This window comes from Bos indicus x Bos taurus, chromosome X (genome assembly GCF_003369695.1).
Source record: "Bos indicus x Bos taurus breed Angus x Brahman F1 hybrid chromosome X, Bos_hybrid_MaternalHap_v2.0, whole genome shotgun sequence".
In the NCBI taxonomy this organism is placed as follows: Eukaryota; Metazoa; Chordata; class Mammalia; order Artiodactyla; family Bovidae; genus Bos; species Bos indicus x Bos taurus.
This window is the reverse complement of record NC_040105.1, coordinates 85,062,339-85,085,181: the sequence shown is the minus strand read 5'-3', so window position 1 is coordinate 85,085,181 and position 22,843 is coordinate 85,062,339. Positions and strand designations below refer to the sequence as shown.

The following is a 22,843-nucleotide window of genomic DNA, read 5'->3' as shown; positions in this document are numbered from 1 at the left end:
GAGGGATGAATAGGTGGTGCACAGGAGATTTTTAGGGCAGAGAAAATATTCTGTATGCTACCATAATGATGGATACATGTCATTACATTGTTGTTTAGTCACTCAGTCATGTCCGACTCTTTTGCAATCCCATGGACTGTAGGCTGCCAGGCCCCTCTGTGGGATTTTCCAGGCAAGAATACTAGAGTGGGTTGCCATTTCCTTCTCCAGGGGATCCTTCTGACCCAGGGACTGAACCTGTGTCTCTTGCACTGGCAGGTGAATTCTTTCCACTGAGCCACCAGGGAAGCCCCCGTGTCATTATACACTCATCTAAACCCATAGAATGTACAACACTAAGAGTGAACCATATGGTTGTTGGATTGAAAGTGATGAAAAATAGGGTACTTGAATATCATAATTCTGTTGATCCAGTCTGTGTGTGGCCAAAAATGTAATAGCCCAATGCTACCTTTATTATAGTTTCCTCTTCTAGTTCCTCCTGCTTGACTTTTGTAGGTAAAAACAGTTCGGTAAATACCTCTACAGAAATTGATAGTCCTGGAGGCTGCCATCTCATATACAAGATGATGGGATACAGAGAAGGCATTTCTGGAAAGAATCAAGGGGGAAGGTCAAACATAAATTTTGAGAATTAGAAGAGGGATAGCAAGTATGCTGCTGCTACTGTTAAGTCGCTTCAGTCGTGTCCGATTCTGTGCGACCCCATAGACGGCCTCCTACCAGGCTCCTCTGTCCCTGGGATTCTCCAGGAAAGAACACTGGAGTGGGTTCCATTTCCTTCTCCGATGCATGAAAGTGAAAAGTGAAAGTGAAGTCGCTCAGTCGTGTCCGACTCTTAGCAACCTCATGGACTGCAGCCTACCAGGCTCCTCTGTCCATGGGATTTTCCAGGCAAGAGTACTGGAGTGGTGTGCCATTGCCTTCCCTGGATAGCAAGTATACTCAGACCCTAAAACTTTAGGAAAATGATGTAATTATCTAGGGTTATACAACTATTTAGTTACAGAATTTTCACTAGTATTTGTATCACCCACACTCAGTTCGTGATTTTGGATTCAAGGGACATTGAATTTATTGTTGTTCAGTGGCTAAGTCATGTCTGACTCTTTGCAACTGCATGGACTGCAGCACGCCAGGCTTCCCTGTACTTCACTTTCTCCCAGAGTTTGCTCAAATTCATGTCCATTGAGTCAGTAATTGAATATATTAATGACCTAAAAAATTGATACTTCTAGAGTTGTAATTGTAAAGGATACATTTAATAATTATAAAAGTACATGATGAAAAATCACTGTGTGTATTTTTTAAAAAAGAGTGAACCACATGTAAACTGCAGATGTTCAGTGATTCTGATGTGTCAATATTGGTTCATCAATTGTCTTTAACTTGGAACAAAACTTTTTGTTTTTAAGATCTACACTCGTTCCGTGGTTGAATCAATTGCTTCACCAGCAGCACCAAATAAAGAGGTCACACCACCTTCTGCTGAGAACGCCAATTCCAGTACTTTGTATAGAAACACAGATCGGCAAAGGAAAAAATCCAAAATGACAGATGAGGAGATCCTAGAGAAGCTAAGTGAGTTTTTTTCCGCCATCATCCGTTTCTTCATGAGAGTGTTTCTCATAAACCACTTTGAGTGGGAATTAAACCTTTAAAAATTTGAACCTGCTTGCAGGCTCCCTGACGTCATGAGATAAACAGTTTGAGATGCACTGTGTATTTTAAATCTCCACCCCCCCCTTACTCCTAATTACACAGAAACCAAATATTTTCACTTGAAAAAAAATCAATTTAGGGAAAAACTTCACTAAATGAATTAAGTAGTAAGTTTTATTTTAAGATTATACCTCCCCCCAAAGAGATGAAACAGTCTGATGAAAAATATCCTATGATCATACCCTAGGGGCACCCACCTGATCAATCATGATAGGTAATTCAACCTCAGAATCCAACACAGTCAATCAAAATGGGCAGCCACAATAAAATAGCCCTTTCTCTTAATTTAGGAACATTGCTATATGGACAGGAAGTCAGGGCAAACTGATGCTTTCAACCTCCTTCTTGCAGTGTTATTAGTGTATCCATGCTTGTGCATACACAGTTGCTCCATTTTACAAAACACTCCTTTTCCGGTTACCTTTCTAGGTCAGAGAGATTAAAAAAAAAAAAAAAAAAACAAATTCTCTGTTGAAAAGAGCCAAAGTTCTGTGAAGCATACTCATTAAACTCATACTCCAAAAGCATCTAACAGATTGCAAGTTTTCTGCACTTTGTGCCCTCCGTCTAACTCATCCTTCAAACCTCAGCTCAAAAGATGCCTCCTCAGGAAAGCTGTCCTTGTCTCTCTCAGTATGAGTTGAGGGATCTTTTTGCTGCCTTTATCATGCGATGGTTTGATAGCATCACCGACTCAATGGACATGAGTTTGCACGAACTCCAGGAGTTGGTGAATGACAGAGAAGCCTGGCATGCTGCAGTCCATGGGGTCTCAAAGAGTCAGACACAATTTAGTGACTGAACTTTGAACTACTGTAGCAAATAATCCCACTGTACTTTGTCTTCTTCACTAGACCAGGAGCTCTTTAAAGATGAGATTGTGTCTTCTTTTCCCACATGTCCAGCTCTAATAAAGTGCCTGGTACATAAAAGGACTTAATGGATGCTCTTTGATTGAATGGGTGAAAAATGAGCAAACAAGTGCCTCTTCACCAGGTTCCTACTTGTCTGTTCTATGCCAGAGTCTTTTGGAGGAAACAATCAAAATATAATTTTCTGATATTAAGAAGCTTACAATTTTATTTGTAAGATAAAGTTTATTAGTGTGACACAATTAAAGAATAGGATGCCATCTTGTTCATGCAACAGTCCATCTAAAAGAACTCAGAAAAGGAAGAGAGCGGTGCAGGCTATAGGTCACAGGAAGACTCTGCAGAGGCGGTCATAGGGCCATTTTGCCCTCCAGGGGACATTTGGCAGTATCTGGAGACATGTTTATTCTCAGAGCACAGGAAATGCCACTTGCATCTAGTGGATAGAGGCAAGGATGCTTCTAAACACTGTAATGCAAAGGATAGGCTTCCTTCTTTTCTCTTCTGCATCAAAGAATTATTCAGCCCCAAATGTCAACAGTGCTGATGTTGAAACAATCTGAGACAGAGGTATTTGGGAAGGCTAAGTTTCGGGTTACAGTAGTCAGTAAGTGCTCAGAACTGGAATTGAGGGTTTAGCCAACTGACTTTACTGTACATGATTAAATATGCCTCTTTGGTGCTGATACCAACTATTTCCTGAATAAAAGCAGAAATAATTCCCATTTACTAAGTGCCTTCTCTGCTGGCCACTTTACATGCATTATCGAGTTTAATATTCACTGTAATTCCTTGTGGTAGATTTTCCTAGCCTCATTTTACAGATCAGTGAAAATAAGCCTCAAAAAGCTAAAGTTACCAGATCACCAAACTAATGCATGACGTACCCAGAGTTGAAACGCAAATCTCTTTGCCTTTGAAGCTTGTATTATTTCCCTTATTCAGTTTACTTCTGCATATGCCGGCTGTCTGTTTGTGTAAAAGGGATGAATAAAGGAAAGAATTGCCTGGATAATTTCAGTTAAAGTATTCTTGGAATACTTAATGCCTTAGTTTTCTTTATTTTACACAACCTATTATATCAGATTTTAAAAATGTAACAGCCTTGCTTTAGTAAAAAATGATTATTTGATACCTATTACAAATCTCACTAGATTTATTATAATGTAGGCACAGCCCATGCCAAAGTGGACTCCACTATAAGCAGGGGAAGTGGGAAGGGTGGCCTCACCTTCAGTCTCGGGAATCTGATTACTGTGAGGTGAGTAGCCCAGACCACAGAGCTGTCAGGCTGTTCTTCCATGCAGATAGCAATTGTGAGGGCCAGCCCTTGGGATCATTCATTAATGGCTGAAATGAACAGATCATCTTTCAGTTTTACACAGATGGATAGCCTGGGTCTGGCATGTTCATTGTGGTCTGGTCTGAATCTGATGGAAAATAAAGAAACCCCTACATTTTACTGAATTTTTTCAAAAGGTGCTGACTGTCAGCAAAATTGTGCAATCCTAGAAATTGTTTTCGGACTTCCCTCCTTTGGGCCCCACAAACACTTCCTTCTCGTGCCGCCCCCCAGCTGAAATTCCCCACTGAAAATTCTTTCTCTTAATTTACCCACAAATAGAGCCAATATGGGTTTAGAGAGTTCTTTTGTTTTTTGGTTTGGTTGTTTGCAGAAATCAGAATGTTCATTATGCTAAAGAGAAAATCTTTTCATGGTTGGACAACTTAGTTTACTTTATATGTAGGACAATACATTGATTGACTTTTCTGTCACTGAAACCACATCATGAGCCCCATTTTTAAATACTAGTATTTAGTGATTTCTTAAATCCTTCCTTAAAAGTGAATGATTTGTTTCTCATTTAGGAAATTGCTCCGGTTGGAAGTTTTTCTGGTATTGTTATCATTTTTTCCTTTTGATTTTGAGTGGCTGATTTTCGTCACTTTGTGCCTATTGTGTCACAATGTTTTTTAATCCTATCTTTAGTATAATTTATGAATATAAATTATAATGGCTCTGATGAAAGAGGTCACTGTAAAAGCTTGTTTTGTAATTCAGAATTGTAAGCAAGGTTTCCTGTCCACTTGTTTTGCATCAGTAGATGGCAGCACACACTCTCCTGTGACTGATAATGGACCTGGGGTGCCATTTTATTTGAATAGCAGTTAAATTCAGAAGCAGGAGCACATCAAAATGGTCGTCTTTTGGTAATTCTTATGGGACTTCCCTGATGGCTCAGCTGGTAAAGAACCTGCCTGACAATGCAGGAGACCTAAGAGATGTGGGTTCAATCCCTGGGATCCCCTGGAGAAGGAAATGCCAATCCACTCCAGTATTTTTGGCTGGGAAATTCCATGGACAGGGGAGCCTGGTGGGCTGCAGTCCATGGGGTTGCAAAAGAGTCAGACACGATTGAGCATGTGCACACATGTACACACAGTCCTTATGAAAGGATTAATTCCCAGTTTTTTTATTGTTGTTTTTATCCTGCATACCACAGAAATAAAAGTTGAATCATTTACTACCATAAAACCTTGTTAACTAATGCCTGCCAGTTGGATTTGGTCATAATTCAGAAAGTGGCTTGGGCTGAAGCTTGCTTACATTTGTTCCGTCTACGGAAAACAGTTTGCTCAGCAACTTATAGTATAACTTTCTTAGAAGACTTTAAACTATTAATAAAACTTTGGTTTGAAGTGACTTTAAAATCATCATTTCATTAAAAAAATTAAGTTCCAGGTCCGTACTAACCATTAATAGCTATCTTGAATAAGAGTAGTTCACAGTGTTATAGAAATCTGGGAGGCAATTTGAAAAAAATGAAATAGCAACTCAGGAATCATTAAATTAGATATAACTCAAGTAAAATATATGTATATATATATATATATATAACACATTAGATATAACTCAAATAAAATACATCTCTGTTTTAAAATATGGGGCATTTACAAAATGGAATTCCTAATTTCATTTGCTTTTAATTCAACAGATATTTATTGAGTAACCAATGTATTCCACACACAGCTTTATATGAAAAGCACTGGGGATACAAGATGCATAAGACATGGCTCCTGTCCTTACGACATGATCTATAAGGGGATGTAAAATACATAGATATAGATAGAAGGATGATGGATTAAGTACAAAGAAGGAGAGCAAGAACAAAAGCAAGAAAAAAGCAGAAGTGTCAGAGAGAGAGAGAGAGAGAAGGTGCAATAGTAGTACAGAGAAGTTATTGACTTTATTCCAAAAAATCAAGGAAGACTTCCTAGAAGAGGCTTAACTGAAGCTGAGTTGAAGGATGCATAAGAACTTGCCAGGAAGAAAACTTAGAAGGACATTCTAGGCAGAGACTAGCACACAAAGGAGGTACAAAGGCATATGTTTGGGAATGTTAACTCATTCAATACCACTTGAATATAGAATTGATGGTAGATGTTGATACTAGAGTTTTAAGAGAAGAAGCCAAATCATGTAGCAGGATCCGATCATGAGCTGCAAGTTGTTCATTTTGGTGAGAGCATAAGGTTCTAGTGGGGGAGATGAAATGGAGAATGATGCAGGAGCCAGATAAGAAGGACCTTGGATTCCATGCCAAGGAGTTTGAGCTTTACCCTGTAGGTGTTAGGGAAGCCTCCAGGAACCCTGAACTGGAGAATCACTTGATCAGGTCTGTACTTAGAGCATCCAGATAGAGGTGTGGAGCCTAGACTGAAGTGGGTGGAGGCTGAAAATTTTGAGTCCAGTTAGGAGGCTGTTGGATAGTTCAAACAAAAAATGATGAGGACCCAACTAGAACAGTAGTAATGAGGAAATGATAGATTCGAAAGGTATCTAGGAGGTAAACAGAGATAGGCCCAGGACTCAGTAGAAAATACTATGTGGGGGTGAAGGTAAGGGATGAGTCAAGGTGATTACCAGATTTCTGACTTGGGCTCCTAATTCATGGGATGGTAGTACCATTGACTGAGATTGGGAATACAAGAGGAAAAAACTTACAGTAACTAACATATGGTAAGTCTTCTTTAACCTAACTGGAACATGGACTTGCTTGTCTTACAAAAAAACGAACAACAACAAAAACCTAACCACCATGGATGAACAACCCATGAGTGAAACATTTAATTTATTATTTTTTCAAGCATACTATGTACTGGTAATTCTGAATTAAATTGTTCACTAGCCCAGAAAGTAGATCATGTCTAAATTAGTACAAAGTATTATCTGTAGCACACAGTTTAGCTCTGGAATATGTATTTTCTTGTTCACATTCATTTGGTTAATGGATTCAGTGAAAACCATTGTTCTGGGCACTGAAGTTACCAGAATGAAAAGACATTCCGGCCCTCAGAAAGCAGCATGTTTGGGGCTTCCCAGGTGGTGCTAGTGGTAAAGAACCCGCCTGCCAATGCAGGAGATGTAAGAGAAGCGGATTCAATCCCTCGATAGGGAAGATCCCCTGGAGGAGGGCATGGCAACCCACTCCAGTATTCTTGCCTGGAGAATCCCGGGGACAGAGGAAGGGCCTGGCAGGCTACAGTCCATGGGGTCACACAGAGTCGTACACGACTGAAATAACTTAGCACACACACAAGTCTCATTAGAAGGATCAGAGAAGAATTCACAAGGGATGACTTGATATTATACTTACATAATAAATAGGAATTCATGGGATTGATAAGAAAGGGAAAGAGGGAGCATGTCCAAAGACCAGAGCCTTGGATAGTGATGGTGTTGCTAGGATATAAAGTAGGAAGGTTGGAGAGGAGAGTAATAATATAAGGTTAGACTTGATTGGATAGGAGCTAGATGCTGCTCGGTGGTAAAGGGCCTTCTATGCCAGACGAAAAATGTGAACTTGATCCTGTAGTAAGGAGGAACTTTTGAGGATTTATGGATAATGGAGTGAAATCACTCTGAAGTAGGCTAACCTTACATCTCAGTTTACCCAACAGTCTTGGTTTATGAATTATATGGTTACCCTATTCCAGAGGCATTGTGGAAAAGGAATTAGAGAAGGCAGAGTTTAGAGTTAGGTAATGACTAGCACAAATGTTTGAACAATAGATATTGAGAGCCTAAACAATGGCAGTGGCCATGGGCATGAAGAGGAGAAAATGGATAAGAGTGACAATTAGCAGATAGACTCCATAATTAGATCATGTATATAAATCTTTTTTTTACTGATTCCACACTTCTTTAAATAGGGGCCATGTTAGTAAGATATAACTTAAAGGTAATGATACTGATGTTTGAGATAATTTAAAAGTACTGATACTGATACTGAGGTTCAGATAGAAAAAGGAGAGCTGAAAGTATCCAGATAAATGAATGATTCCCTTCAAAGTTGTCCTCTTGTGAACTTATTTTCATGATGCTGCTATGGCACAGAATTTTCCTATACCTATTTGAGCATTGCATTCAAGAGTCAATGTCACTTCCTTTAGATTGATTCTGAGTAATGGCAAGTATTGATCCTCTGAGTAGTGGATTCAATATTTTGAACTTGTAAAACCAGTATTTTTTCCCAGAGCCCAATAGGATAAATGAATGATTTTCTTGTATGGTTTGTTAACTTATTCCACAGTGTTTGAAACAAGAACAGTAAATAGATAAGTGCTTGCCTGGGGATGAATTGGTAAGCAAAGAGGGAATCCAGAGTGACTGCTAACCCATACAAGATTTATTTTTAGAATGATAATCTAAAATCAGATTATGGTAAAATTTAGTAAATTTGCATAAGCCTAAATATTTACTCAAAGCCATTTAATTGTGCACTTTATTTTTTTTTTATTTTATTTTCATTTTAAACTTTACAATATTGTGTTAATTTTGCCAAATATCGAAATGAATCTGCCACAGGTATACATGTGTTCCCCATCCTGAACCCTCCTCCCTCCTCCCTTCCCATACCATCCCTCTGGGTCGTCCCAGTGCACCAGCCCCAAGCATCCAGTATCGTGCATCGAACCTGGACTGGCAACTCGTTTCATACATGATATTATACATGCTTCAATGCATTCTCCCAAATCTTCCCACCCTCTCCCTCTCCCACAGAGTCCATAAGACTGTTCTATACATCAGTGTCTCTTTTGCTGTCTTGTACACAGGGTTATTGTTATCATCTTTCTAAATTCCATATATATGCGTTAGTATACTGTATTGGTGTTTTTCTTTCTGGCTTACTTCACTCTGTATAATAGGTTCCAGTTTCATCCACCTCATTAGAACTGATTCAAATGTATTCTTTTTAATGGCTGAGTAATACTCCATTGTGTATATGTACCACAGCTTTCTTATCCATTCATCTGCTGACCGGGCTATTATAAACAGTGCTGCGATGAACATTGGGGTACACGTGTCTCTTTCCCTTCTGGTTTCCTCAGTGTGTATGCCCAGCAGTGGGGTTGCTGGATCATAAGGCAGTTCTATTTCCAGTTTTTTAAGGAATCTCCACACTGTTCTCCATAGTGGCTGTACTAGTTTGCATTCCCACCAACAGTGTAAGAGGGTTCCCTTTTCTCCACACCCTCTCCAGCACTTTAAATGAGTGAACTTGATGGTATGGAAATCATATCTCAGTTAAACTGTTAACAATGTTTTGAATGCTAGCAGGGTCCTAGGTTCAAGGATGTGTGGAGATTTTTAGGATTTTATTTTATAATTATACAATTTTTTAACTGAAGTATAATTGTCTTACAATATTATATTACTTTCAGGTGTCTGGGGATGTATGTTTTTTTTTTTTTTAAAAAAACAACAAGTCTCATTACTAAACTGTGTTCTTTATTAGACCCATCCCCATCCCCCACTGCCCTTATTGTAGTACTGGGTACATATTAATTGCTCAAGAGATATTTATCCAGCAGAACTGAATGTGCTGCAGAATTTAATGTACTCAACTTCACTCTAATTCAGAGAAGATAGTGATTTTATTAAATACTGTGTTCAAGTCCTTAGATGTTTTTATCTCCTAATCTACAGTATCCTTTTATGAGAACTTTTTTATAAATGTTGGGTTATAATTAGTTCTTTTTGTTGTCTAAACATCATCAATTTTGAGTATAAGCATCTGGGTTATTACTACTAGTTTAATTAATATATTACTGTTTATTACTTTAATAAAATGTATCATTATCCATATAAATTTTAGAAACCACGGGAGAATGTTTCTCTAACATTTATTTGTCATTGGCTCTAGCATCATAAATTTTAGTATTAAATAGAGGCAAATCAATCAATTTAAATGTCTCTCTCTCTCTCTTTCTTCCCTCCCTCCCCTCAGGAAGCATTGTGAGTGTTGGTGACCCAAAGAAAAAATACACAAGATTTGAAAAAATAGGTCAAGGGTAAGTGATTATATATATGAAGACCATGTGTGCATGCATGCATGCACGTTAGCTTATATGAAAACTCCTTCCCCCTCTACATCTGTATGGATGTTAATGCTTAAGATCATGTTTCATTGTCAAAGTGTAAAGTGACAGGTGGTGGGGAGGGTCCTTATTGAATGATCCAGAGGTGGGCAGAGTTGACAGATTGAGTAATGAAGAAATAGATTAGTAATTCCTGAATGGGATGGAGTTCATCATTTTCACCTAGTATGTTTATAAGAATGGAGATTCCCAGGTCCTGCTGCCAGAGGTTTGGTTCAGAAGTCTGGAGTGGGGCCTAGTAACCTGAACTTTGGAGCTGTTTCCTCAAATAATCCTGACCCATCAGCTAGACCTGGAAGCCAGGGGGTTAGATCAGGGGGTTAGATCATTCGGGGGAGCTAAAGGTGGGAGTCACCAGTTCTACAAGTCAGCTATAAATAGACATGTTTCTCAAGCATCGATGTGAAACTAAGCAGGAGTGCCTGAGTAGGCAACAGGGTTTGAAATAGGAAAATGTTTTGTTTAAAGAGAAATGAAACCAGAGTATCATGTATACCTGTGGTGGATTCATTTTGATATTTGGCAAAACTAATACAATTATGTAAAGTTTAAAAATAAAATAAAATTTAAAAAAATAAATAAATAAAAATTAAGAGAAATGAAGCATTCTAAAGGGGTATCCTTAAAGGGGAAATGAGACAAGATATTGGGTTGGCCAACAGATTCATTTGGGTTTTTGGTAAGATGTTACACAAAATCCCGAACAAATTTTTTGGCCAATACAATATTTAGGTGTACCAACTCCTGTATGCCAGGAACCAAGATGGCACCCCAGAGGTCTCCTGACTGAGACCAGGGCTGGGAAGAAAGGGATACAGCTGATGTACCTGCAAAATTGTGCTATCCCCTCAGCTAATGGAGTCTGTTTTCAGGTAAGAGAATGTAGGATTTCTTCAGCCACCTCACTGCTTTTCCTGGGATTCTTAGGTTCAGAAAATTATATATTGTATATAAGTTGGACTATTTTTTGTGATTTTTATATTTTATTTCTTTCTCCCTCTGCCCCGCCCAACTTTTGTACTAACGTGTCTTTTGAAATTGCAAACTTATGTTGGGAAATGAGGGAAAGGATTCATTAGACATTTTGACTAGAGGGTAAGAGGGATACTCAGGGATTGTGCCTGGTGGGAATCAAGGTGAGAAGACCCTAAGAGGAAGGCAGAAACTGAGGGAGAAATATATGGCAGTGTCTTCTTCCAATGAAAACCATAATGGTGATGCATTTGAACTTTCTAGGAGAGTAAAATGTATACCTGTTTGTGTTCTTGCTTCATTCCTCATCATTTCATGTCACTGGTATTCTCACTCGCTCATTTAAAAAAAAAAAAAGTTTTGTGGTGTCTAGAGGTCCCCTGAAACTTAACAAGTCAAATAGTATTTCTGCCCATTGCTCTAGGACAGTGCTGTCCCGTAGAACTTTCCAGGATGGTAGAGATGGTCTACATCTGCACTGTCCTATGTCATAACCACTAACATTAGGCTGTATAAAAGTGAAAGTCACTCAATCATGCCCAACTCTTTGCAACCCCATGGACTATACAGTCCATGGAATTCTCCAGGCCAGAATGCTGGAGTGGGTAGTCTTTCCCTTCTTCAGGAGATCTTCCCAACCCAGAGATTGAACCCAGGTCTCCCACATTGCAGGTGGATTCTTTATCAGCTGAGCCACAAGGGAAGCCCAAGAATATTGGAATGGGTAGCCTATCCCTTCTCCAGCAGATCTTCCCAACCCAGGAATCGAACTGGGGTCTCCTGCGTTGCAGGTGGATTCTTTACCAACTGAGTTATTAGGGAAGCTATGGAGCACTTCAAATGTGTCTAGACTAAATGAGAGCTATTTATTTGCATAAATTTATTTGTTCACACATTTATTGAATACCAACTATGTGCCAGGCACTATGCTAAGTGCAGGAGAAACAGAGCTTGCTAATGATAGTGTGGGCTCTCAAGTGATGAATGCTTGAACAGGCTAAATAGGATACCTTGGGTGACATGCCTACTCAATTCACCAAAGTGTAGGGCAGGATTGGCTTCTGTAGCCATTATTTCCCACCTGGAGTTTTCCTTCTTAGCTTCCAGTGAACTGGTTGTTTTATTTAAGTTAGGAAGCTCTGCCTTCTCAAGTCCATGTATCAATACAAACCTTAACTCACTTTCTTTTTGTCCAAAAGGTTAACACCATAAGGCAGGTTAAAAAACACAATATTATGTACTAAGGGAACTTGGAAAGGAAAAGTTACCTTTTAGATTTTTATTTTAATTGAATTGGGTCTTTGATGGAGCTAACATTGCAAAATGATACACAATCCATAGAGAAATAGCATTGCAGATCTTTGCTGTCCAGTATGGTAGCCATGTGGCTATTGAGCCCTGGAAATGTACTAGTCCAAATTGAGATATACTGTAATTATAAAATAGACACGTGATTTCAAAAAGTTACTATGAAATAAATGATGCAAAATACCATAGTAATAAGGTTTATATTGATTATATGTTGAATTGATATTTTAATACATGTTAAGTAAAATATGTTATTAATATTAATGTCACCTTTAAGCTTTTTTAAATATAGCTTCCCCCCAAATTTAAAATATGGCACACGTTAATATGTTTAATGGACAACACTGCCCTAGTTGTAGGTTTAAATAGGAGCTTTTTATTTGTTCATAAAGTGTTTTTTTTCAGAGTTGTCTTTTAGGGCATGAAAGATGTTATAATTTTGTTTTGATGGTTTATTCTCACTAAGACCCAACCGAGCCAAAAAATCACTGAATTTAGAAAAGAAAAAAGTAAGAGATGGTTTCAAATATCTCCCAGATACCAGATAATGAAGCAAGACTGATTTCTCCAAGAACAAAGATTAGACTGCCAAGCTATTTTGCATACCAAAGAGATTTCCCCTCCTGGATGATATTTGTGCCTCTAACCTCTGAAGGTGCAAAAGGAGAGTTCTCTATTTCTGCATACCTTTGTAAAGCTTTTGCAATCTAAAATGAAAAATCAAAGCAGAAATCTTGCTTGCCACTGCAGAAAGATTTGTTTTAACATCCCAACAAGTTCATCATTTTCAAGAATGATGAAACTGGCAGATAGTTCACTCACAGACCACATCAGCTTTTAAATAAGCCCTTAGGGGGTAAGGAGTCATTTTTTTTTGGGGGGGGGAGTTCTCAATTTACCTAATTTTATTACAGTTATATTTGATGAGGGTTCATACTCAAAATATTAATTTGCTCTAACCAGCATTATTTTACAGGGAGGAGTTGAATTGGCCCCAAGCTATTTGGTTTTACATTTTCTATTGCCTAAATATTGATGGTTCCCCCAAACCTATCACTTTCTCTGCATTCTTTTTTTTTTAATTTTAATTTTTAATTGGAGGATAATTGCTTAAGAAAGATGTGTTGGTTTCTGCCATACAACAATGTAAATCAGGCATAAGTACACACATATATATGTATGTATCTCCCTTTTCTCATGAGCCTCCCTCCCAGCCTCCCCCCAGGACTCTTTTTGATTTATCCTTTTTATAGCCTTTTATTGTCTAGCACAGTCCTTTTGTACTTAGCAAATCCCCCTAAAACAGTTTTAATCAACAGCCAGAGTTCATTTGGCCAAGCTCAGAGATTTATATAGCTTCCTCTGTCTGCTTTCCCCATTTCTCTTGATCTGTTTTTGCCCCAATAAATATTTGTTGAACTAATAAAAATGTTTGACTTTCTAGCTCTCCCTTTCTTCTGTGCTCTGTCTTTTCCTGAGTATATGCATGTCTTTCTAGCTCCTTCTGTCTCTCTTTTTTCCCAATGTGTCTTCAACTGTTTCTCATAATGACTAGATCAGTCTCACATTCTCCTTGGGCTGTTTGGCTATTTGTGTGTGTCACATGTCTGTCTTTTTTACCTATGTTAGCTTCACCTTCTGCCCATATTCACATACACATCCAACTAAAATGGTCATCATATAAAATCAAGATGTATTTGCATAGTATTAAAGATGTAAGCTAGTAACTTAAATCTATTTATTTACTCTAACTCTATCATTTATATAATAAACCCATTTCTTATTCATTTTTGAGTAGATTTTTGCTCTCTTAATTTTTAAGGGAATGAGCAAAATATTGATTTATTTCTCTCTAGATCAGGAAAAAAAACACTTAATTTTCCTTTTACTTAAATTGCTCTCAATGAATTTTCCCATGAAATATTGACCCAAGTTAGATAAACTAGAGTCTACTCTCAATATGTGGGCTTCCTTGGTGGCTTAGTGGTAAAGAATCTGCCTACAACTAAGGAGATGCAGGTTTGATCCCTGGTTGGGAAGATCCCCTGGAGAAGGGAATGGCAACGCACTGCACTATTCATGCCTGGGAAATCCCATGGGCAGAGGAACCTGGCAGGCTATACAGTCCATGGTGTCGCAAAGAGTCAAACATGACTGAGAGACTAAACAACAACAGCTATAAATGTATAGAGTTTTTATTTTCTTTTCAAACTTATGGAGTTTTGGTTTTTTAAAAAAGATTGTGTTGCTTTACCTACTATGATGGTGACATTCAAACCTGTGTTAGTAACCATTCAGTGCTAGGAATAATCAGCCCCAGTATTCCATTTTTAGCTCCCTGGAGCACAACAACTTACTATTGGGAGCCAGATTTGAGAGGAACCTCTCCATTAATCACCCTCATCTACTTGGAAAATGAAAATTTTTCCAGTATGGGTTCCTGCTCTCCCAGCATTCAGGCCTGGGGCCAGAGTATTGGACTTCATCTCTCATAAATCAAATTCAGAATTGCATGTTTAATCATCTGAGGCCATAGCTGTGACTTGAAGGCTAAAAATGACATTATTTTATCAGATTTGCTGTGAAAAGTATGCTGTAAGTGGCCACCAAATCTAAGTATTTAGAGCAGATGTATGTATAGTTTAAAAGGAAACAGAAAGAAAACAGGACTGGTACCCCACAAATTATCATTATCTTGACAATATGAGTTTCTCAGAAATATATCTGGTGGAGATTTAAGCATCTTCACTCTCTAGGATAGTTATAGAAAAGAACTTGTTTAATAAATGAGGTAGGGTGAGACACCGAAATTAAATATTGATTTTCAGTCAACAGCTGTCATTGGCTCACCTGTGCAACTCCTGAATAAGCAGTAGCTGTGTAACAGAGGGCTGAATTTGTGAACATGGCAGCTGTCTGAACAGATTTCTCATTAATATATTTGAATTCATTTTAAGGTCTTTCCTTAAATAAGAGTGCACTGAAAATAAACTTTTTTCTCTTTCAAGTTTCTGTTTGTTTTCTCTTCAACATTTTAATATAAAAATATTTTTCAGGAAGCAGCTCAGAGGAAATAGTTTGGATCCAGTTTAACAAATAATGTGTTTCATTCAGCAAACTTTTGTCAAGGGTCTACTATGTGGAATGCAGAGTAGTAGTTAAGAACTAGGTTCTAGAAGTCAACAGAGACCTTACTAGCTCTCAGAACATTTAACACAGAGAAATGGAGAGTTGTATTAAGAAATAAGCTGGACCACCTCACTCCCAGATGCATCTACCTTTCCCCCATCTTTATCCACATACTCTTATCTTCTTCACTGTCATCTCCCTCACAAATCGCTCTCTGGCTGTTGCGGCCCTAACATCTTTTCTATGTCCTCCTGAATCCTACAGCTTAGATCTGCACAGGCACGTCTACACCACATATATCTTAGCTTGTCTAGACATATAAAATTGGTTGAAATTCTGAAATCCATGGTGAAATAAAGGGAGACTATTTGGAAAGTTTGAAGAGAAAGAAAGCCCAGATTCTGAAGTCAGAAGGCTGTGGGGAGGGCATTTAGTTTAAGCACCAGTTCTCTCAGTCATAGTAGGCAGAATTCACATACCTTATAAGGTTGTGAGAAATGAATGAGAGAAGATATTTAAAGTGCTTTGCACAGTACGGAGCACATAGTGAAGGGCTCCGGAAATGATAGTTATTTTTAGGGGTAAAAGTCACACCCACGGTTAGCAAAATACAGTAAATATTGTAAATAATTACTAAGAGCTATGGGGACAGGGAGAAGGGGACAAATCATTTATAGCCAGGGGACAGGTATGATGAAAAACTCTTCAAGGAGGATGTGCTTGAATATTGGGATTTAACAAGTAGAGATTATAGCAAGTTTCAGCTGAAGAAAACCAAGTGAACACCTGCTTCAGACTGTAGGTTTCATTCATTTTGATATCCCTAGGATCTGCAATAATGTCTGGCATAGAGTAAGTATTCAGCAAGTATTGGATGAATGCATACTGAAAAGACTAGGAGAATTAAATCAAGAATTCCAATTCTATAGACAGTCAGAAGTATATTTTGGCAGGGAAGTTAACAGGAAATAATGCTAGAAAGGTTAGTTGGGGCTATGTTATGAAACAAATTGAGAGATATAAGCAATACCATGTTTTTTCTTTGTTTGAGTTTAATTCTTTTAAGTAGGTAATACTTGGACATGATAGAAGATACAGAGGAGTAGACAGTGAAAAGTAAGTGTCCCTCCAACCCTTTCCTCTCAGCCTCTCAGTCACCTTGCATGAAGAAAACTTCCAGAAAGAGGTTTTTTATGATTTCTTTATTTTCACAAAATCTCTGCACACTTACACAAACACATACACATGTGTACATGTGTGCTTATACATATCATATATGCTCAAATATTAGGTGACACTGTTTTTTGACTCACTTGAATACACAGACTATTAGATATATGAATAAATGGTGAGTATCTACTTATGATGTTTAACTTGTAAATTCACCCTTATTTACATATTTAAAACCACACATTATATAAAATCATTTATAAATTAGAAGACATTTTTCTACTCTCAACATTTCACAAACAGTATAATTCAAAATCTGCCCATGCATCTTTATTGTTTTTTCTAATCCCGGAGCCCCCTTTTTGAGTCCCCAGCAGTTAGCCAAGTACATCATCTGACTTCCATCTAAGATCTTTGAGAGGAAATATTTTTGAATCTACATATGATTCTGATCCTGGATATTTTATTCCTAGTTACAATTACCCATTTATATGACATTAAGATGATTGTCTTCTGAATCTATCTTGTAGGTGTAGATTTAGATCTTAACAATGTAACTCTATACTATATCACTTTTAAAAATCTCTGTTACATTTTTCAGACTTACACAAGAGTAGAGAAAATTGTATAGGAATAGGACCTCCCATATTTTTATCATCCAAATTCAATATTTATTATTATTTTTAATATAATCACCATGACATTATAACATGTATAAAAATTTAACATCCAACACCCAGCTGATAATCAAGAGTTGGCCATTTGTCCCAAAAATGCAGTTTTTGTGGAAAGTCCATCTTCACTTATAGAAGTCCACTTTCATTTATGGAAATTCCACTTTCACATTCCATAAAAACTGCATTTTTGAGACAAATGGTCAACTCTTGATTATCAACTGGGTGTTTGATATTAAATTTTTATACATGTTTTAATGGCATGGTGATTATATTAAAAATAATAATAAATGTTGAATTTGGGTGATAAGAATATGGGAGGTCCCATACAATTTTTTCTACTCTTGTGTAAATCTGATAAATGTAACAGAAATTTAAGTTGGTTTATTTGTTCACATCAGTATCCAAAAAGATTCACATATCGCATTTGGTTGTGTCTCTTAAATCTCTGTACTCTAAGCAGTGGTACCCAACCTTTTTGGCACCAGGGACTGGTTTCATGGAAGATAATTTTTCTACAGACCGATGGTGAGGGGATGGTTTCAGGATGATTCTCATAAGGAGTGCACAACCTAGATCCCTTGCATGCACAGCTCACAGGAAGTTTGCACCCCTGTGAGAATCTAATGGTACCCACTGATCTGACAAGAGGCAGAGCTCGGGTGGTAATGCAAGCGATGGGGAGCAGCTGTAAATACAGATGAAGCTTCACTTGCTCACCTGCCACTAAATGTAATGGGCCCACAACTGGTACCAGTCCTTGGCCTAGGTACCCTGCTCTAAAGCATCTTTCTTTTACTGCTGCCATTTACTTACTGAACAAACGCATCAGCATCTTGTAGAGTATGCACTTCATGGACTTGTCTATTGGTTTTATTTGATTCCATTTACCTTGCTTCCATGTTTCTTGTATTTCCTATAAATGGAAGTTAGATCTAGATGCTTAATTAAGCTCAGGTTCAGTTTGGGGTAAGATTTCTTTGTCTGTGGTGCTCTGTGTTTTATAGTATATTATATCAAGAGGTACAGTGTCTGATTGTCCCATGTTTCAGTGATGAGTACATCAAAAGACTCACTGGGTAGTTGTCCCCTCCAATGCAAATTTTGTCATCAGCCTTTCATCTAATGGTTTCATCTATTGATGATTATTGCCCCAATCAATGATTTCATTAGAGGTTACAGAATGGCCATTTTTTAAATTTTATCATTCTGTCTACACTTATTGGTTAAAATACTTATATAAGAACTTTGTCTCTTTAGCTGGGGAGTCTTTGGTTGCCCTGAAATATAGCTCATGCAGGGAAGTCAAGATAAATACTTAATTTTTAAATTGCCATTTTTCAGTATAACATGTTGGTACTCAAGCTACTTCCAAAGGTGTCCAATGAGAGGTATTTTGATTTAAGTGGGAGAGGGAAGTATTCTCTTTTTTTTTTTTTTTAAACTTTACATAATTGTATTAGTTTTGCCAAATATCAAAATGAATCCGCCACAGGTATACATGTATTCCCCATCCTGAACCCTCCTCCCTCCTCCCTCCCCATACCATCCCTCTGGGTCGTCCCAGTGCACCAGCCCCAAGCATCCAGTATCGTGTATCGAACCTGGACTGGCAACTCGTTTCTTACATGATATTTTACATGTTTCAATGTCATTCTCCCAAATCTTCCCACCCTCTCCCTCTCCCACCGAGTCCATAAGACTGTTCTATACATCAGTGTCTCTTTTGCTGTCTCGTACACCAGGTTATTGTTACCATCTTTCTAAATTCCATATATATGCGTTAGTATACTGTATTTATAAAGATCTTTTATTTAAAAAAAATCTTTATAAATTCGTGGGTTTTTTTATGTTTTCAGTCTGTTTCAATTCACCTATTACTGTTTTTGATGGTCAAACTGTCCCATCTTTACCTACTGGGAGCCCTTTTCATTGCATTCATTTTGTTTTTTGGTTTATTTTTTAAATTAAAATAATTTATTGGAGTAAAATCATTTTATAATGTTTTGGTTTCTACTATACAGCAAAGTGATTTAGTTATACATATTCATATATCCCCTCTTTCATAGATTTCCTTCCCATTTAAGTTGCATTAAGTTTGGAAATGAGCTTTAAAAAAGTTTGTTTTTATATCTAACACCTGCATTTATGAGGTCATTCCTTAAGAAATAATGTACTTACATCCTTTTTTTCCAATTCTGACAGATACTCTTTATGAGCATCCAAAACTAGCATTGATTGAGAATATTCCCACTTACTGTGTCTCTCCTAAACTGTAGTTTGTGGATAAAAATAAATGGGAATGGAGAATTACTACATTACATAAACGATTTTATAAGGATATGAATATAAGGCCATTCCCTTTTTTTCTGAAGAAAGAATTGGGAGAGAACCCCTTCCCTTGTATTTGGGAAATATGGTGCATTTCTCTTTGTGTGTGTGCACGTGCAGGCTGTGCATATATTTTTAACAATGTTAACACTGTATATCTCCTTTGTTACCATGTGCCTATGTCTTAGAGATGGCTCCATCTTGGTGCTCCATTCTTTTTAACAGATCCACAGTGTTTTGCTGTTTAGATGTACCAGGCCCAAATGGATAGACATTTAGCTTGTTTCCAATATTTTGCTACTATAAACAAATAAGCCATTTCATACATACGCAAGTTTATCATTAGGATAAAATCCTAAAAGTGGAATTGTTACATTAAAAGATAAGTGTATTTTTCATTTCCAAGTTGCCCTCCATAGAGGTTGTTCCATTTAACACTCCCACCAACAATGTATGAGGGTGCCTGTTTGTCCACACTCTCGCCAACACACCATGTTCAAATATGTGGGGTTTTAGTACAATAATAAAAACTGTCCCCACACTTATTTTCAAAGGAAAAAATGTTTAAGAAAGATATTCTAACAAGAAATTATCTGTCAAAAGAGAAGGCTATCCTGAACAATCCATTGGCCAATATAATCCATGTTTATATTATACCAGAGTATCTTTGTTGCATGTCGTGTCTCTTCATATATTAGATCAGCCATGCAGCTCAATTTGTCAGCAAGTGACAATGGGAGGATTTCTTGAAATCATTTTCCTCCTATACATAAAGATGCATATCTGATGCAAAGAAATTTTTGTCTACCTCTGGATCTTTGCCAATCATAGCATATGACCACTTCATCAGTAATTGCAAACAAACATTATTTGGAAGCCCCCAGTCCCCATCCCTCTAAATTAACTTTAGTTTTAGTGCTTAAGCAAGAAAATATATCACATTAAGTATTTTGCAGACTTATCTCTTCTTATTATTGTAACATAATGTTCCCATATGGAAAACCATTATTTTTGAAACTTGTTTCTTCAAGGACTGGATGAATAACAGCTTGCTTTGCAAATCTGACAAAGCAGTATTCAGCATAGAACTCAGAGATAAGTGCTGAGAATAAAACCTCTGACTTGTTTTTCTTTGTTCAAGAAAATATTTGCAAGAGCAGAAGTGGTAACTCGAGGGCTTACAGAAGTGATTCTTTGGGTAAGACCACCCGCCCCCAAAGTGTTTGCCTCCTCATGGGATCTATTCAGGGCTGTACAAGATAGAACACTGGTATGAGGAACTAAATAGATGCAGTCTGAGCTTCATAGTAGATTTTGTGATGAAGGGGACTGGAAACACATTAGCATATGTGAAGAACAGTGTTTATGGAGAAATGGAAGATGCTTTTTGCTCTACTTCAGTTCAAATCAGTTCAGTCCCTCAGTCATGTCTGACTCTTTGCAACCCCATGGACTACAGCATGCCAGGCTTCACTGTCCATCACCAACTGCCAGAGCCTACTCAAACTCATGTCCATTGAGTCGGTGATGCCATCCAACCATCTCATCCTCTGTCATCCCCTTCTTTTCCCACCTTCAATCATTCCCAGCATCAGGGTGTTTTCAAAGGAGTCAGTTCTTTGCATCAAGTGGCAAAGGATTGGAGTTTCAGCTTCAACATCAGTCCTTCCAATGAATATTCAGGACTGATTTCCTTTAGGATGAACTAGTTGGACCTCCTTGCAGTCCAAGGGACTCTCAAGAGTCTTCTCCAACATCACAGTTCGAAAGCATCAATTCTTTGGTGCTCAGCTTTCTTTATAGTCCAACTCTCACATCCATACATGACTACTGGAAAAACCAAAGCTTTGACTAGACAGACCTTTGTTGGCAAAGTAATGTTTCTGCTTTTTAATATGCTGTCTTGGTTGGTCATAGCTTTTCTTCCAAGGAGCAAGTGTCTTAATTTCATGGCTGCAGTCACCATCTGCAGTGATTTTGGAGCCCCCCAAAATAAAGTCTGTCACTATTTCCATTGTTTCCCCATCTATTTCCCATGAAGTGATGGGATCTTAGATGCCATGATCTTAGTTTTCTGAATGTTGAGCTTTAAGCCAATGTTTTCACTCTCCTCTTTCACTTTCATCAAGTGGCTCTTTAGTTCTTCTTTGCTTTCTGCCATAAGGGTGGTGTCATCTGCATATCTGAGGTTATTGGTATTTCTCCCACCAGTCTTGATTCCAGCTTGTGCTTCATGCAGTCCAGCAATTCTCATGATATACTCTGCATATAAATTAAATAAGCAGGGTGACAGTATACAGCCTTGACATATTCTTTTTCCTATTTGGAACCAGTCTGTTGTTCCATGTCTGGTTCTAACCGTTGCTTCTTGACCTGCATACAGATTTCTCAGGAGGCAGGTCAGGTGGTCTGATATTCCCATCTCTTGAAGAATGTTCCACAGTTTGTTGTGATCCACACAGTCAAAGGCTTTCACATAGTCAATAAAGCAGAAATAGATGTTTTTCTGGAACTCTCTCACTTTTTCGATGACCCAACAGATTTTGGCAATTTGATCTCTGGTTCCCTGCCTTTTCTAAAACCAGCTTGAACATCTGGAAGTTCACAGTTTACATATTGTTGAAGCCTGGCTTGGAGAATTTTGAACATTACTTTGCTAGCCTGTGAGATGAGTGCAATTGTGTGGTAGTTTCAGCATTTTTTGGCATCGCCTTTCTTTGGGATTGGAATGAAAACTGTCCTTTTCCAGTCCTGTGGCCACTGTTGAGTTTTCCAAATTTGCTAGCATATTGAGTGCTGCACTTTCACAGCATCATCTTTTAGGATTTGAAATAGCTCAATTGGAATTCCATCACCTCCACTAGCTTTGTTCATAGTGATACTTCCTAAGGCCCAGTTAACTTCGCATTCCAGGATATCTGGCTCTAGTTGAGTGATCACACCATCATGATTATCTGGGTCATGAAGATCTTTTTTGTATAGTTCTTCTGTGTATCCTTGCCACCTCTTCTTAATATCTTCTGCTTGTATTAGGTCCATACCATTTGTGTCCTTTTTTGTGCCCATCCTTGCATGAAATGTTCCCATGATATCTCTAATTTTCTTGACGAGATCTCTAGTTTTTCCCATTGTATTGTTTTTCTCCATTTCTTTGCATGGGTCACTGAGGAAGGCTTTATTTTCTCTCTCTGCTATTCTTTGGCACTCTGCATTCAAATGGGT

General features: G+C 37.8%; 1 protein-coding gene across 12 annotated transcripts in view; it reads left to right on the top strand.

Moving 5' to 3' along the window:
* PAK3 (p21 (RAC1) activated kinase 3) overlaps positions 1-22,843 on the top strand; it is a 429,164-nt gene that overhangs the window by 363,458 nt on the left and 42,863 nt on the right. For all 12 annotated transcript variants that reach the window (XM_027535201.1, XM_027535199.1, XM_027535196.1 and 9 more), the window contains 2 exons: positions 1,416-1,581; positions 9,887-9,950. In XM_027535201.1, coding sequence (XP_027391002.1) covers positions 1,416-1,581; positions 9,887-9,950 — 230 coding nt within the window. The remainder of the gene's footprint in view (positions 1-1,415; positions 1,582-9,886; positions 9,951-22,843) is intronic.